This window comes from Microtus pennsylvanicus, chromosome 16, assembly GCF_037038515.1.
Source record: "Microtus pennsylvanicus isolate mMicPen1 chromosome 16, mMicPen1.hap1, whole genome shotgun sequence".
NCBI classification, from domain to species: Eukaryota; Metazoa; Chordata; class Mammalia; order Rodentia; family Cricetidae; genus Microtus; species Microtus pennsylvanicus.
In genome coordinates this window covers 27,738,520-27,755,831 of record NC_134594.1, presented here as the reverse complement: position 1 = coordinate 27,755,831, position 17,312 = coordinate 27,738,520, and the positions used below count along the sequence as shown (strand labels likewise).

The 17,312-nt window shown below is 43.9% G+C and overlaps 1 protein-coding gene across 10 annotated transcripts in view; it reads right to left on the bottom strand.

The window, feature by feature from the left end:
• The window catches only part of Dclk1 (doublecortin like kinase 1), a 279,872-nt gene that overhangs the window by 71,635 nt on the left and 190,925 nt on the right, over window positions 1-17,312 (bottom strand). For 5 of the 10 annotated variants that reach the window (XM_075951091.1, XM_075951090.1, XM_075951092.1 and 2 more), the window contains exons 5-6: window positions 15,123-15,239; window positions 3,168-3,262 (exon numbers count right to left, since the gene is read on the bottom strand). In XM_075951091.1, the coding sequence (XP_075807206.1) occupies window positions 3,168-3,262; window positions 15,123-15,239 (212 nt within the window). Of the gene's footprint in view, window positions 1-3,167; window positions 3,263-4,087; window positions 4,463-15,122; window positions 15,240-17,312 lie in introns of those variants that run through there. The other 5 variants (XM_075951094.1, XM_075951095.1, XM_075951096.1 and 2 more) reach the window with 5 other exon arrangements.

Below are 17,312 nucleotides of genomic sequence, written 5' to 3'. Positions count from 1 at the left end.
GCAGCTGGCACTCAGGATATTCTGGGATGTAACTCTAGTGTGTAGTTGCACACACACAGTGTAAAACCAACACACTTTGTCCTTTCACAGTTTTATGTTTGGGTGACTGGAAGAAATCTCCATTATCCACATCCCCATCCCATCCCAACTACTCTTCTAGCTCCTAACTCCTTCTCCATCTCTTCCCAGCCTCTTTCTGCCTCTGTCTGCTACTCTATCTCAGTGTTAGTAGCCAAGCAACCAGCATAGTTCTACCAAGAGCGTCTACAGTTGGCTTTTCTCCAGTTTGGGGCCACCCACTCCTACATCCTCTGCTGGATCAGTTAATCCACAAGAGTCAGCGATGTGGGGGTGTGACGGGGAGCTTCATTCAACCTACACAACATAACACATTTAACACATTTTTTTCTTGATGTCTTAAGAAAAGGGTCCAAAAAACATTCGTGGATGGGAAAAGAGCCTCAGAAGTTGACTTCTGAGGCCAGGCAGACACTTCTAGGTGGCCACTTAACTAATTGTGCTTTGTGTATATAGGAAGGGCGCTGGGTCCACTGTCTCCAGTGTGTTTATGAAGAAAGAGCTGTGACATGCTGACGTGTCTCTCCTATGACTATTCTAAAATGTCAAAAAGAAGTCATTTAGAAACATGATCTTAAGGGAAGGAAAACAGCCTAAATCATAGTTAATGCAAGTAAAATACAGATTTTTTTTAACTTTTAAAAAAATATCATATTCTTTTAAAAAATTAGCTCTGATCCTGTATTTAAAGTATGTGTACGTGTATGTATGTGGGTATATGTGTGTAAGTGTGTGTGTATGTGTGCATGTGTGTGTATGTGTGTGGCTCTGGATGGCTTTGCCAACTTATTTTTTGGCTATGTTACTAGGCAACACAGAAAGAAAAAATAGAAGTGACTACTGTTTTCTAATTTGCAATAAAAGGAATTAATTTATTCTTTGCAGTGTCTTCTTTTAGTTCAGGCCATCTTTCACTTATTTCAGCATTTCCTGCACAGAAGAATAGCCAACCATTTGAAAAGAGTAATAACCAAATTTGAAACAGGAACAGTTTGAAGGGATATTCTGGTCCCATTTTGACAGGGAGGGGTTATTCGATGCAGTTGTCGACACAAAAAGATGAAAGTGCCTCTCACCAAAGCAGCTGGAAATGTCTCCATGGTACAGAGATGGAGGGGCGTCCATAAATTCAAAGGCTTGGAAACAGAGCCGTCTCGGAATACATGTAGCTAAACTCAAAAGCCTAGAAACTAAACCATCTTTGAATGCGTTTGCTATCCTGCTTACAACATGTGTTTAATAAATGTTTTCAGATGGTGATTCTCTGTCCTCCTAAAAGTAAATGAGAGAATCTTGGCTTCCTCTGTGATAGCGCCAACCCAGTGGTTTAGATGGCAAGACGAAAAAAACCTGTCAGAGAGCCACACCTGCTAATTATTTATGCACCACAATAAAGTGTTAATTATGTAAGTCAATGCCTACAAAGTTGGATGAATTTTTTCTGCCTCAGTTGAACAAAAAAAAAAATCCCACTGAAGCTAAGAAGAAAAAGATGCAAATTCTGACCTCATTTTCCTAGTAAAGGACAACTGAGCGAAACTTTTTACTCCCAAGATGGAGGGGTCAAACACCTAGAGAGAGAAGCTGGCAAGTATTCCCAATCGTTCTGAATTTAGTCTCAACAACTAAACCTGAGATAGATCAGTAAAGTGTGAGGCTGAGTTCAATGGATCCAAAGCTATTTTCGTTCCTCTGCTAGGTGTGTTCTCTGAAGCACACATACACTTGGAGAGAGAGGACACTCCTGAGACATTCTCTATGCTAGATCTCTGGCTGTGTCTACAGGGTGGAACCTTGCGAGCTGGCATTTGTGAGCACAGAATGGCCACACTGGCTCTTCCCTCGCCTAAGGACAATCTCTTAAGACAGTGAATGCATGTAGCCAATTCTGCACCAGCATCAGTGGTTCCTGAAATCACTCAGGATAGAAGACAGATTTCTCTAACGATCCCACCATTGACTAGAGAAGCAGATATAAACCACAGGCTTTAGCAGACTGTACAAGCTTGACTCAACACCAGGAGAACCAGCAGAGAAAGAAATTTGGGACAAGAGGTTCAAATGACTGCAGACTAGCTGATTTCTTTTTGGCCCCCCACTTAAAAATGGCTAATGGATTTTGGCAGCCTAAAGATCCAACTTGTGTAGAAAACTTGAAAGAGAGGGACTTCCATATTTGGTGAGCTTAAATTTATCAAATTTAGAAGTTTCATTTAAATGCATAATAAGAGAAATTAAATTTTAAAACTCTGATGTTTAATGGTTTTTGAGATTTCTGTTTGTTAAACCATTTCAGTGGGTGCCATCATGCAAGCTACCTAAGGATACATATTCTCCTACCTCTTTTCTGAAAGCAGGACCCTGAGGGGCGCATCTACATTTTCCAGTTGCCCTTTCCCTTTTCCCTTTCCCAGTTCTTATCTTCTGGCCTTAGTATGACTGGAATGGATGAGCACCACAGGGAGTGAAGAGAATTTGAGTCTTTTCATTCCAGATGAAGAATTAACGGTCACCCCCTTGCTTAACCCGAAGAAGCTAACACCCTATCCAGTTACTTTTACACACTTGTCTCTGAGCTCAGTTGATTTCTCTGCTATTACACGAGAGGCTAAAAATAAACACAAGAAGATGTGCTCGGTGTGGGTCCATTCACAAAACTGGCATCCTACGTTCCCATGCCCTGCTTTACGGCTCCTCCAGCTTCTCTGGACCACCCTGCTTGCCTCTGCGCAATTTCCCACTAGGATGTTGTGCCTGTCCTTCAAGGGGCTGGTGATTAATGGCAGTATCTAGTGACACTAATTACAACTAAGGACACTGGCATACATAATAAAGTAATGCATTATGAACAAACAAGAGGGCATTTAAAACAGAAGCAGCAAGGGTCCATGTTACTCAGAATTAAAAGTGGACAAATTTGTGGAAACTGAGAGACCTGGGTTCTACCCGAGTCACAGCAATGGCGAGTGGCACACGGGTTACCCCTTACCCCCTTCCCTCCAGAGAAGCAGCACTTTCTGCTGGCATCCATACCACTCCGCACCGAAACCAAGACAGCTCTTAAACAGGTGGCTTGCTCATGCCCTTACCCTCTGCTTCCGCAGGCTTCCTGGGCTGGTGGGGGATGGACTTGGTGACTTGCCCGAGCGTGGAGTGGAGAGCTGACTACCAGGGGTTCCATTGACTGGAAAGAGAAGGAATCACACACAGAGAAAAAGAACACATTAAAGAACTTTTCATGACAGTTCATCAGGAAATAAACAGAGAAGGGACATCGGCTAAAAATTAGACCCATTATCCGACTCGTGAAGCAAAGCCTTAGGGAATAGCCATCCTCAGACATTCACTGTTCTGTTAATCTTGGGTTTAACACAGTAGCAGGTTACATAATTTAAAAAGATGTACTTTGCATAATTTTCCAGTGATGGCTTTATTTGAACCAAGACAGATATTCAGGAATGTGTTCAAGGCTTTGAGGCATTTTTGGTGTGTGTCTTTAGTTTAGTTGCCCAGTGGGAGAAAATGTTGAAACAACTCCCAGGTGGGATTCCCAGAGACTTTTACACATTCCTATACTCATTTATGACCTGTCTATCCCCCTAGCCCAACCAGATTCTGATGGGTCTGCCCCAAACAGGACAAAATAATTGCCCACAGATGCACAGAAACCCCACACAGTTTGTCTTTGTTGCTACTGAACTGATAAAAAGCTGCCAACAGGTCCCAAACTTGGGAATTTTACTCAACACTTAAGTCGTAGAAAACACTGTCAGTAAACCTAGATGAAGCTTCAGAAGCAGGCAAATCTTTTTTTTCTAACCAACACCACCTCTGAGAACACATGCATCCCCTCCCTCCCTCCACCCAAGACATGATTTTATAAAGACATCAGAGGCTGCCACTCCGTGATTTGGCAACTCTGCAGATAAGGAGACAAGAAGACTCAGGCAGGAGAAACATCCATCCTCGAGGGTGCCCTGGGGGAGAGCCGGGGGTGCATTCCACTTACCTTCTATGAGTTCTAACATGGACACAGTCTTAGTGTTTGTCCTGACAACAGCCCGAGCCCAAGCCTCCTCTCAGACCAAGCCCCGCACCCGCAGACGAGGGAAGCAGTTGAACTAGCTAGGGACAGCTAAGGCTGCTCAGGAGCAGGCTGAATGAGATGCAGGATTCATCAGCAGATGCCTTTTCCTGCGTAAGGCTGACGTCTTCCCCGCGGCAGTGGGAGGTGCGGGTTCTGTCTTAGGCTACATCAAAGGTGTCAATTAAGCCTCATGCCAACGCGTTGCCACCGCAACCCCCACCAGACACACACTCACTCCTCACTCCGGAAGCCCCAGCCGGCTCAGTCCTTTGCACTGAATCATGAGGAAGCGCCTCTGGGGGCAGGCAACTCAGTGACTCATACAAGAATGAAAATGACAGTAACTCGTCCAAAGCCCGGCAAGTTCCAGGTGATAAGGAAATACAAAAGTCTGTGTGTTTGTGACTTTTTTTTCCCTTTTCTTCTATACACTGAGTTCTCATAAAACCCTAAGGGACGAGGGGAGGGGAAAGCTCCTTGGTTCCTTTTGTCTTCTGTTCCAAAGATCTTTAAAATGCCACATCGCGTACCGATTGGTAGTTTTTCTTTAGAAATGTATTGAAGACTGCTCTTAAGAGCCTTTTTAAATGGGGAGGGGGATTGTTTATTGATGTTGTTTTTGCAAAGCACAACAGCAAACTGTGACTGTTTTAATTTGCTTGTATGCCACAGGGCTGTCTTTATCCAGTGAGTTCCACCGTTAGGGTTTACGGGACTAGACTCCCCAGACAGTGGTCTCTATGGGAAGGGCTAGGAAACAGACCAAGATTTCAGCGATGTAGTAGATGCAGAATCCCCACTCACCCAGGGAGGAGATGCTGCCCCTGGTGGTTGGCTGGAGGGCATCTTTTATTAAATTAACTTTCAAATTGCCCACTTTGACTCTGCTTTACAACCAAGTCATACTTAAAGGCTACACAGACTGATGTGGAAGGGGGAGGGGAAGGGATGGGGACGACCAAAGGAAGCAAACACAAAAATGAGTCTTTTTACAATAGGGACTCTGGTTTGTTATTGGTGTTTGGGGGTGCCAGGGATGGAGTTTGGAGGGGGGCACACATACCAGCAGGCACTCTCTGAGCAAACCCACATAAGAAACGTCTGCTCAGCAAGTGTGGATGCTGTCGGTAGCTTAGCTTATCGTAGCCTTACGGTCTATACTCCAGTCAATGCGTATGAACCTTTAAGATATATCATCTCATTGAACCTTTAAGATAAAACATCTCATTGACCTTATGACATAAGCAGTATTATTCCCCCACCCCCATTTTACAGATGAGGGAACTGAGTCATAGACAATGAGCAATTTGAAAACCAAAGGCTGAGATCTAAACTGTGCAGTGCACAGCCTACACTGCATTTCTCACTTCCCTCAGGGCACCGGACCCACACAGGGTACGAGACTCATGGTAAGGAGTTCGATTTATACCCAAAGGATAGTGAGACGCTCTTGAATGATTTTACAGGGAACCAAGGGTCCAAAGTGCATTCTATGAACACTCTCCAGAGCTCCAGCTCTGTCAAGACTTGATAAGAGGGGACAATGCTGGACATGAGGCTATCTGTCCCTTACTAGAATGACAAAGCAGGGCCAGCAAGATGGCTCAGCAAGCAGGTAAAGGCTTTTGCCACCAAGTCTGTGGACCTGAATTCAATCCACCTTTTCCTTCAATATTTCAGACAGAAGGTCCTACATTTTCTTAATAATTGGAACCATAAATTCAGGGTCTTATTCCAACCAATCAGCACGTGCAGTACACGGTAGAAAACCCTTTCCTGTAGGCAGCTTATTACTGAATATCCAAGTTCCTAAAACATCTTAGGTTTGGAACCAGTTGGCTAACTCACGGCTTCTTCTAAACGGTCTTAGATTCTGTTTGCACTAACGGAGAGACTTTTTTAAAAATAGGCTTAAACGAATTTTTCTCTTTTCAGCTGGATGCCTAGGGCTTCAGGCACCAGCTACCATGTGAATATTTTCACCTGTGAAGTTGGTAATGACATTAGACAAATCTCAAAGCAAGACTAATTGGGAGGTAAATGGCTCCTCCTTTTCATTGAGTAAACATTTTGCTATGTCCTTGGCATGACCAGATACCATGTTTAAAGGAAGGAAGGAGGGGATAGAACACGTTAGGAAAGTGGAAAGAGGATCCTAGAGGGAGAAAGGTTTAAGAGTGGAAGGATTAGGAGAATCTGCCGGGTGGAAGGATTGGGAGAATCTGCCGGGAGGGATGTGCAGCATTAAGGAAGTGTGGAAAGTCACACGGGGACCTATTTTTATACACTAATTAAATACAGTCTTAAAAAGTTGAAATGAAAAAAGGCATGGCAGGGGATAATGCTTCTTCTAGAAGCTATAGGTTATTAAAGAAAATTTCTAGGGCTGATACGGGGTCTTCCCCAGGAGCTATTGGTTAAGGAAGTGCTACTGGTGGTCAAAACAAACCAGCCTACTGCCATTGACCTTGCTGCCTATGAGAACTTCATGGTAAAGCCCTGTTGCAGAAACCTCACACTATGAATGCTGAATGTAGGTATTGGGTTCCCTGGATCTGGATCCGGCCTGCAAGCTTCCTTACCAGTAGCAGGCTGTGGTGGTTTGGATGTGAATGGCTTCCAGTCTCACGTATTTAACTTTGGGTTCTCAGTGGGTAAACTATTAAGGCCGGATTAAGAGGTGTGGCTTTGTTGGAGGAGGTGTGCCACTGGGGGCACTCTTTGAGGTTTCAGAAGACTACACCAGGTCCAATCTCCCCTCCTCTGCCTCCATCTTGCTAATAATATGTTTGCTTTCAACTCCTGCTTCAATGCCATGCTGTCAGAATGATCATGTAATACGCCTCTGAAACGGTATGCAAGCCCCCGATTAAATGCTTTCTTCTAGAAGTTACACTGGCCGTAGAGTCTCATTACAGCAATAGAAAAGTAACTAGGACATGGCCTTTCATGGTGTCTGAAGGTGCTCTGCAGGCTTCTGGGGAGAAAGTCATCACTCAGCCTTGACTCCTTGGAGCTGCAGTAAGATCAGGCCTGGTAAGGTGTGTAATAGTGGCATGGATATTACGGTAGATAACCAACCATTTGTTAATGGTTTGAGAGGCTGTACCACAGGAAGGAATTCTTGCCTGGTACCATGAACCTGGTCAAGAGCTGATGGCCAGGGAAACTGTATGCTGTTGAGGGAATCCAATACTATCTATCATTTTGCTAAACAGACATATGATTGAACTGTATTCTAAGTAGTCATGTTTATATCCATAGATTGGCAATGCTTTCAACCTTCCTAAGAGAAACTTCTTATTATGGCTGGTAACAGTTAATGCAGAGACTTATAACTGGCTAAAATACCAAGCCTCAGGAACATCCTAGAGGAGGAGACAGAAAGAATGGAAGAGATGGAGGACAGGGAGGAGTGCCAAAAAGGACCCCTTTTGGACATGACATGGATGTGGTACCCGTAAACACATTGTAGCTGCTGTTATTGACACTAGATTATGCCCATAACCATTTCATCATGGGAGATGGAAGGTCTTGTGAGGTCCCAGCCCTCCTGAGGTGATGTAGGATTCTTCTCTGTATTCTGTAAATACCATTGGTTAATAAAGAAACTGGCTTGGCCTGATAGGGTAGAACAGAACTAGGTGAGGAAAACTAAACTAAATGCTGGGAGAAAGAAGGTGAAGTTTAGAGAAGCCATGTAGCCCCTGCCGGAGACAGATGCTGGACGGAACTTTACCCAGTAAGCCACAGCCATGTGGCAACGCACAGATTAATGGAGATAAGTTAGTATAAGATATGAGTGAGCCAGAAACACACTAGAGTCATTGGCCAAGCAGTGTTTTAAGTAATATAGTTTCTGTGTGATTATTTTGGGGCTGAGCAGTCGGGAACAAACAAGCGGCTCTCCTTACAACACTGAGAGACTACTGGTTACCTAGGGGGAAGGGTGTCGCTTTCTTCAGTCACATGGATAAGTTTTCCATGCTTCAATAAACAGACTCCCACTCCCACTCCTGCGAGCAGCGCTAATTAACATAACGGGCCACACATACATAGAAAGATATGGAAGCAGGGTGGGGATTGGCTGGGGAGAAGGGTTTTAGCAGAGAGAGGGATGACAGAGAGCAATGGCGTGACAATGACTAACGTTCATCATACACACATATGAAACTGGCAAAGAGTAAAATAAGCCAGCAATGGAAAGTCAGGTGTGATGGTAAAAGCCTACACACTTGGCTGTCATGAAACAGATGCAGGAGAATAGTATTTGAATCAGCCTGGGATACACAGCAAAATCAAGGAAACCCTGGGCATATAAGAAGACCCAGCAGAGGCAAAAGGGCATGAGGGTGTTCAACTAGAAGCACTACACACTGGAGCTTGCACACCTCTAGGAATTTAAATGAGAAATGGGGAGGAGAAAACCCAGCACTTCTACAGAGATAGGGACTCTTCTAAGTGATGAAAATGGCTGAGAAGTACATCCAGGAGACAACCAAGGGTGTCTGTGTGTCTCCAGGAGCAGCAGGACACAGACGGCTGAACAGACTCGCATGACTTTAAAACACAAAGGTCTTGTCAAGTAGCATCAGTGGTTAGATGCTTCCCATTCTGTCCCAGTCAGTTCTCTGCACCAGAATCAGAGTGCACACAACCTTTGATCTGTCTTCCCTTTTCTGGAAACACAGACCTAAATGCTGCTATAAAAGGCAGACAGAGAGGGAGGAGAGACGGAGAATATATAAACCACTGTGGGTGCTCTACAGCGTAAGAGATGTTCAAAGAAACTGCACATCAAACCCTCTCCATACTTACTACCGCCTCAGCTAGAATCCTCCAGCCTTGTCGGCTAGAATAACTAAGCTTCCATGGTCTCTTACGGCTGTGCACATTTGAAGATGTTTATGGTGTGGAAGGCAAAGTGCCTGTAGCTCCATTTAACCTGTAGGACTTTTCTCAAAAAAACATCTTTTTAACGAAGTACTTCTATTTATAATTTTGTCTTACTTTTAAACAAGAAGTCAATTAGAAACTTTTATCGGCATCTCACCAGAGTACAAAAAAATATATTATTAAAAAACTAGAAAAATGTTTTAGTAATGAGAATATATTACTTATAATTTCATGATTTACAATGGAAAAAGTTAAATTGTTACTGTTACTTTAGCAGGACCTTGCTAAGTAGCTCAGGCTGGTCTGGAATGTGAGCTTCGTGTTTTCAGCCTGTTGAGGGTTAAGATTATAGCATGAGCTACTAGGCAGCTTTATATAGATTTTTTTCTAAGTAAAACTAAATGTCCAAGTGATAGCTTCAACAGTTATTGTTCCGTTTTCCCTTCAGACTGCATATATACCTTCCAAGCTGCTCGCTATGACAAAAAGTTCTAGTTTGTCCTTTCCTTCTCTTTATGGTTTAATTGCTACATGGGCACAAGTGGAATTCATTTCCCTGTCGTCTTCCGTACTGAAAATCCCTTAGCTCTGGAACGGAAAAGGCCATCATCGGTGAAGGAAGTGGAGGCAAGCGCATGTCTATCTGGAGGCCCCCAGGGTGGGGTGTCCAAGTGATGCTCTAGCTGCCTTAGACTGCCCCTGACTTCATGGCACAGAGGACCCAATAACGGCCCAGAACCTCCTTCTGAGCCCTGCGTCCCTGGCTTGCCACTTTATCAGGGTGAAGTAGGGAAGAAGAACGAGAAAGCACATAGACTCAGGAAAAGCAAAGATGGAGCTGCAATAGGTTTAGAATCAGAATTTAGGTTGGAATTGGAATTTAGAATTAGAATTAGAATTTAAGTTAGAATTAGGATTCAGGTTGGAATTGGAATTTAGAATCAGAATTAGAATTTAGGTTAGAATTAAGGTTTAGGCTGAAATTGGAATTTAGCATTAGAATTTAGGTTAGAATTGGGATTTAGGTGGAAATTGGAATTTAGAATTAGAATCTAGGTTAGACCGAGAATTAGAATTTCCCAATTCTAACTTCATAAGTGAGATCGAGCTTTGATGACTGCAGAGAGACCAGCTACTGGGAAGGCGGGATCACCAGGAGCAGCCAGCGGTGAGAGGAAAAGAGACACAGCCTGCCAGTTCATTCTAAAGCACACATTTAAGCGACTATACCAGGGCACCTCCACAGTTCCCAGTGTTTCTCAGTGCATTCGTGCAGTCAGCATTCTCCAGAAGGTATCACAGACCCAATATGTTGGAAGATGCAAGTTTTGAGTTTCTAACAGTTGATCCAAAACTGTGGTTTAGAGAGTGGCTTAGGTACCACAAGCATCAGGTGTCAGCATGGCTGAGGGCAAGAAGCCCTTTTGCGCCTCCAACTGAGGCAGCATATTCTTCCACCTCAGCCTGGGAGCCAGACTGGGGCAAGCTAATCATGAAATCACGGAGAACGTTCCCAGGCAAGCTCCCAAGGCCGTGTGCTCTTGCCTGCTTGAACAGTTGCATCCTTGCTGTGGAGTCCCTATGAACTACTTACTATGTGGCTTCCAGAATGGCTCACCTCTGTGTTCCCCTCCACCTCCAGCTTCCTGCACCTTAGGCTATTTCTTCCCTCTCACAGTTTTCTAGATTCTCAGAATGACAATGTTTCCGAGGGTTCCATTTTCATCTTTGCAAATCTCTGTATGGCCCGGGCAGAAGATTCTTACATTTCTATTGTTTAAGTAATCGCTACAATGTCAGCTCAAATCTCCTTCCTCAAACCCTCACTCCTGCTTCCTGACATCTCCAGAGCATCACCCGTTCTCTTATCTAAAGTGGAACTCTACCCCTGCCCCCCGGACAAATGGAATCTGAGTTGCTCTCACCCTCACATCTGGATAAATCCACTGGGTCACGGCCCCTTTGAAGTTTCCATTTCTAACAAGGTTTCAGGTCTCTTCTGCTCATTTCTTCCCAGAGTGGTCACAGAAGCCTCCAGAGTCAAGATGGTGTTTTGTTGTTGAACTCAGCTGTGGTCTTTGACAGCCCTTCTAAAGTCCTCTTTCATCTCTTAAGACCTACAACAGGCAACACGCCCCCATGGCCTGTGCACTCTGACATTCAACTATGCTATGTTTTGCAGACCTTCCCAGAATTCCATTGGGTGGTTTCGTTTTCCAGAGAGTTTCATGGGGTAGACCAGGATAGCTACAAACTCATATTCTTCCAGCCTCTTGAGTGCTGGGATGTCAGACATATGCTACCTTGCTCAGCTCCTTATTGGGCTGACAACTGTTCCTTAGACTTTCGTGGCTTTGTGCCATCATTTAATCCAGAGAAAATCTCCTCCTGGCCCTTCGGATCCTAGCAAGATTCTTCCAGTGCCAATTTATAAATCCTAGACTCCTGGTACTCTGAGTTAACGATGCTTACCCTCTCTGTCCTCTGGGCCATCACTACATGACAGTCTGCCGTAACAGTAAGCACACCCCCCAACACTAGAATACAAATGAGTTTTTCAGCAAGAACTGTAATTTAATTGTTGTTGTCTCCTTGGGGCCTAAGGCATGCTGAAACGTGGCAGACACTCAGAAGTGTCTAATTAACCTGGCATTAACAGTGAGGGACTATACAAGGCAGTTGGTACGCTATCCCCAAGTAAACATTAAGTCACGGTACTGGTTCAGAGCTATGAAGACTATCCTTAGGGACCGCATTGGGGGTGAAGGCTGAATGGGTGAGAAGAGAGTAGTATGGGAATAGATTTTAAATACATGAAAACGTGGAAACACATAGGATGAACCATTAGGTTCTTGGTGAATTTTATCCCCAATAATTCTGTTGGAGCTTCAAAGCAGAAGTGCTCCTTCATACAATGCAGACAGCCTAAAAGAAAGGGGAGAGCTAAGATTAATAGCTAGCAGTCTGCCTTTGAAGGCATCTGATAGAAATCAAAAGAACTTGCCAAATTAGTCTAGTGAGCTGATTAAAATTCTCGACACTTCTCCAGCTTTGAATCTGGTCTTCTCTGCATATGTTGCATAAAATATCTTATATATCCATAAAACATGTAAAATTTAAATAGCATAAATAAAAAGACCAGGATTTCTGGAGTCACTTATAAGTAAGTTTTATGCCTGGGGCATATGGAATAGGGCTTCAGTCACAGGAGCCATTCATGGCGAAGGCTTTTCCCTTTCGACTGCGCTTCCTCTCTAGCACGCAAACTGACCTTCACAGAAAATGTCTGCTCATTACTGAACACTTGTGGACAGGAGTGTTTCTATACAACAGAGGCAAGTCAGCTGTCCCTCAAGATCCTGGGGAGGCTTGGTTGGTTCTACCTATGAATACCCCAATCTATAGGTACTCAAGTCTCATATACACTGGCCTGGTATCTGCATATGAGCTATGCATAGCTATGCATGTAGATCATCTCTACATTACTTACAATACCCAACGAGGCATAAGCAGGATATAAACAGTGGTTTTATCACATTACTTAGGTAATGACGACCCCAAAATAAACTGCCTATTCTGTACATAAGCAATTTCTTTCCTGGGTATTTTTGACCCATGGTTGGTTGAACGGGACAATGGCGAATCTGCAGACACAGGGAGCAGCTATCCTTTAGACTACATGCTTCTGAAGTGGGGGTGGTGCATTCACTCATGCTTGACCCGAGGGTTGTAAGACACCCTCAGTTATGTTTGCCATGATAATCTATGAAGACAGAGATTCAAAGCAGAATGTGTAACCAGGCAAAAAGAAGTATCTATGTTTCTTCCATAGAATAAAAGCTCGAAAACAAATCTCCTACCCCAGAACTATGTTCTTGGAAAAGATCCAAGGTAAGGTCTACATCCCAGTGCAGTTTCGAATTATGCAACTCTGCGTTTCTCTTAAGTTCCACATTATGAAACAATATGAAGGCAAACTCAACCCTATCGATCCTTACTTAAATTGAATCAGTTCATATGATAGTCTTTCTTTGTGTGTGTTTGTGTGTGTGTGTGTGTGTGTGTGTGATGTTAGGTACCTTCCTCTCACTGAATCTGAAGCTAGGTTGTTTCAACAAGGCTGGTTGCCCACCTGGCTTGGGAGATCTGCTCATATTTGTCCCCCAGTGCTGGGGTCACAGGCATATGTGGGCATGCCTGGATTTTTTATGTGGGTCATAGGGATTTGAAGTTAGGCCCTTAGGTTTGTCGCCAGACAGTGGACAAGCTAAACTTTCCCAGGGGAGTTTGAAATGCAGCAGGTGCGGGGTCATGCTGTCACCTCCATGTGTCTAACTAGGCTATCCAATGGCAAAAAGGCTGTGCACACTTTGAGTCATCTGGAGGTCTGCTATGGTGGTGAGGACTAAGAACAGTAATGGCAGCTTGTCTACAAGAAAGATGAAGACAGGAATCCATCCCTGTGATGTCAAGAGAGAAAGAGCAGCAAGCCGTGCCTTTCCTCCTCAGTTACCCAGAGTCGAATGAGTTCTCTGTTTAATTCCTTTCGCCCACCAGCATCCAGTGGTACTTAAACTTATGTAGACATCAGAATAACCTGGGGGTTTCTGGAAACTCCAGTTACTTGGCCCCATTCCAGAGCTTCTGAGTCAGGGGGTCTAAAATGATGCTCAAGGCTCTATATGGCGGACATATTCTCAGTGGTGGTAATAAGAACCACGGCCTCCACTGTTGCTTGAGATGCAACCATGGACTCTTTGATTGAAACACCCTGAAAGACTTCAAAAGCACAGGTTCATATCCTTAGCCCCTGAGGGAATGGAAATCACCCTGCCAAACTTTACCTCTTCCCAAGCAATGCTCATGAGCTCAAAACTTCAAGCATCGTGCTTTAGAAAAGTCTTATTTAGGGTCTATCCTACCTCCATGAACTATGGCGAGCAAGGAGCTCTCTGCCTAGGCCAACACTCAGCAAGAAGAAGCTGTGAGCTGGCAAGGGTCAGTCATGTTCTCACCGGTCCCTAGTCCTGACTGGTTATGCTGAAGGCCACAGCAGGAAAGCAAAGAGTCTTACAGGACTGCTGGTCTCAGAGAACCAGCCCATTAACGTCATCTTTTAGGCAGCCAAGTCTGGTCCTTTTTGCAACTAGCTCCCTTTGGATTAGTCTGGAGCCAGAAAAGGCCTCCCATAGGTGCAAAGGTCTTGCAAGCTATTTTAAAGAGCTCTGTCATGAAACCAGGTGACAACCATGTTGTTGAACTCCATTGATAATTTCTATCACAGCTTATATCCCTTCAATCACAACGAAACAGACTTTATACTTGAGACCAAAAGTCAACACCTTCTAACTGACTGGCATCTATCTTGAGACCAGAGGAAGTGGGAAGTAAAAAATGAATGAAATTCATACATAAGTGTATAAAACCGTAAACAATAATAAGAAGTTATAACGGCAAACAGCATACATAAAGCAACCTAAATGCATGCACACTAATTAATTAAAGCGATCAAAGGAGATGATGATAGGGCCGAGATGTTCCTTATCCCAGGATACAGCCACTTCCAACACCCACATCGAGCCCATTCTAAGACTGACCCAGCCAGGGTCACTGCAGTGCCAGGTCTTCCCCAGTCCCAATCTCATTGCTTTGAGCCCCAGAGCCATAGAAGGAAACCCAGGCCGATGTCACAAACATGACAGGTTCAGCAAAGACAAACTGGAAACCCTCCATAAGCCAGCTCCAAGTAGAACCAACGCCCCAGTGGAAATTTCTAGACCCTGAGCGAGGAGCCAGGTAGAATCTGTAGCAGCTGGTGAGCTGCTTCTATTTGGAGCAAATCTGTATCTCCTGAGTCTCTATAACTGTGTTTTTCTAAGTTTGAGGTTTTTTTCTTACAGCCAACATGCTAGACTTGGGCAAATCTGTTCATCCGCTCGAAGATGTTCTAAAATTATAAAGCAGAATTGATGCCTGCTTGAGAACCTCACACTCTCGCTCCACATCCCCCCAGCTGCGTCAGAGGCCCGGTGGTGGCTTGGGAGGCTTGTAGTGCCTTTACCTGAGCTGGTGGAGGCCGGGGACTTGCTTCGCCTGGAAGGTCCTGGGCTCTTGGTTGTGCCTCTGCGGGACGACGATGCTATTTTGGTGTATGAAGTGGATTTCACCACGCGACATTCTGGGGAAAGAATGAGAAGACACGTGAGGTTTGGGAAACAGCCACGTCGGGGACACTCCAAGCCTCCAAATAACTTACCTAACTTACAATAGTACTATGAATAACTTTGAATAGTCTGATAAAGGGGTGCTTTTATTGGGACTCTCTCCATGGATCTTTTCAGTTATTGGTGGTTTTGTAAATTTACCTACCATGAGTTCTTTCTTCCAAGAAAAACGTTAGAAGGAAAGATCACTTTTACAAAGCAAGGAGTGTGATGGAAGATTCCACCCACTTGCCAGGCCCAGTGTTGGTTCTGGGGTCCTTACTGGGGTAATTGTGCACCTAGGATGTGTGAGAACTCTATGTGGGTAACCCTGGAAACTGAGTGTCATCGTCCTGCTTACAAGGAAACGATGACCTTCAGTACATCACCGAGGGAACCTGCTGCAGAGCTTGCTTTGTGTCTACAATTTGTCCAACCGTGGGGATAAAAAACAATCTCTTCTATTTTTAAGTTTTCAGTTTTCATGCTCATTAAATTCAGTGCTACGTATTGGAAATAATGAAGAATTTCCTATTTTTCTCTCAGTGAACTGTCTGGATTAATTATGACATGTAAATATGCACTATCTTGTTCTAAAAAATGCACCCTTGATAATTAAAGCCCGTGTTTTTGAAATGATAATCAAGTAGATAGAAAGATGTAAAATATATTAAGAATACCTGATAACTCGTGATCAAATGACGCCTTAGTTTTGAAAGTGCTAGAATATTTTTCTACTCATTTATATTTTTTAATTAACAATGGAGTTAATCTACATATTGGCCTGTAGCCAGCCCTTTTCTCACTTCAATAATGGTTAATTTTTTTGTCACCTTGACACAAGCTAGAATCATCTGGGAAGAGCAAACTTCAGAAAATGCCTCTGCTGATTGTCCTGAGGGCAAGTCTATATCTTCTTGAGGGATGACTGACATGGGAAGGTGCCGCCCACTGTGGACAGCGCCACCTCTGGTCTTAAGTGGTATAAAAAAGCAAGCTGGGCAAGCCACCAGCAGCAAAGCAGTAAACAGCACTCCTCTATGGTCTCAACCTCCAGGTTCCTGGTTTCCTTGAGCTCCAGCCTTGGCCTCCCTCAATGATGGGATGAATGGGATGAAGAAACCTTTTCTTCTCCAAGTTGCAGTTGGTCTTGGCCTTTATCACAGTTACAGAAAGCAAGCTAATTCATGGGCATTTTTAGCCTGGCATTTGTAGCTGTCAAGCATCTTACTATATAGAATATTCTAGCTCACTTGAGCATTTGAACTTTAAATTGAACTGCTTTCAGCATTTTGTTACTGTAATACCTTAGTAGCACCCTAGTAAATGAGCATTTAGTGAGCCAATCATTGACTTCATAAATATTTCGTCCTTGAAATTCAACTTTTAGTAACTAGAAGAACACATTGGAAGGGCTCAAAAATATTTGCTGAGTGAGTGAATTTGATGGATTGGAAGATAAGTAACCTCTCTTAAGTGTCTTCTTAAAAGACTGCTCTTATGTGTTTGTGTGCCTACTTGCCAGTATGTGCACCATATGCCTGCAGTACCCGCGGAGGCCAGAAGAGGTAACTGGATCTCATGGATCTGGAGTTACCAGGGGTTGTGATCTGTCATGTGGGTGCTGGGAACTCGATTCTGAACTGCTGAGCCATCTCCCCAGTTCCCATAAGTTCTTAGGAGCTTTGGTCCTCAGCGGTCTCACACAAACCATGCTTTTCTTAGCCACGGTTGCTTTCCTGACCTCTTCTGGTGGTTGTGCATCCCCTTCCAATCCGCTTTGGGAAAATTTCTGAACAAGATTAAGCTATCATTGCTGAAACCCTGAAGTGGTTTTATTGCTGGTGATGCTGCGGATTTTGTTTTGCCCACATCCCCATCATTTGTGCTTCTTCTTTTGCAATGACTTATCAATGGCCTCTGCTTCCCTGAGATTGAGAGATTCTCGTTTTAGCTTGCATGAATGCATGTTATACATCAAAATTTTATTCTTTAGCTTATTAGGAATAAAATGATGTTAGTAACATTTCTCTTTGCCACCAGCTGTT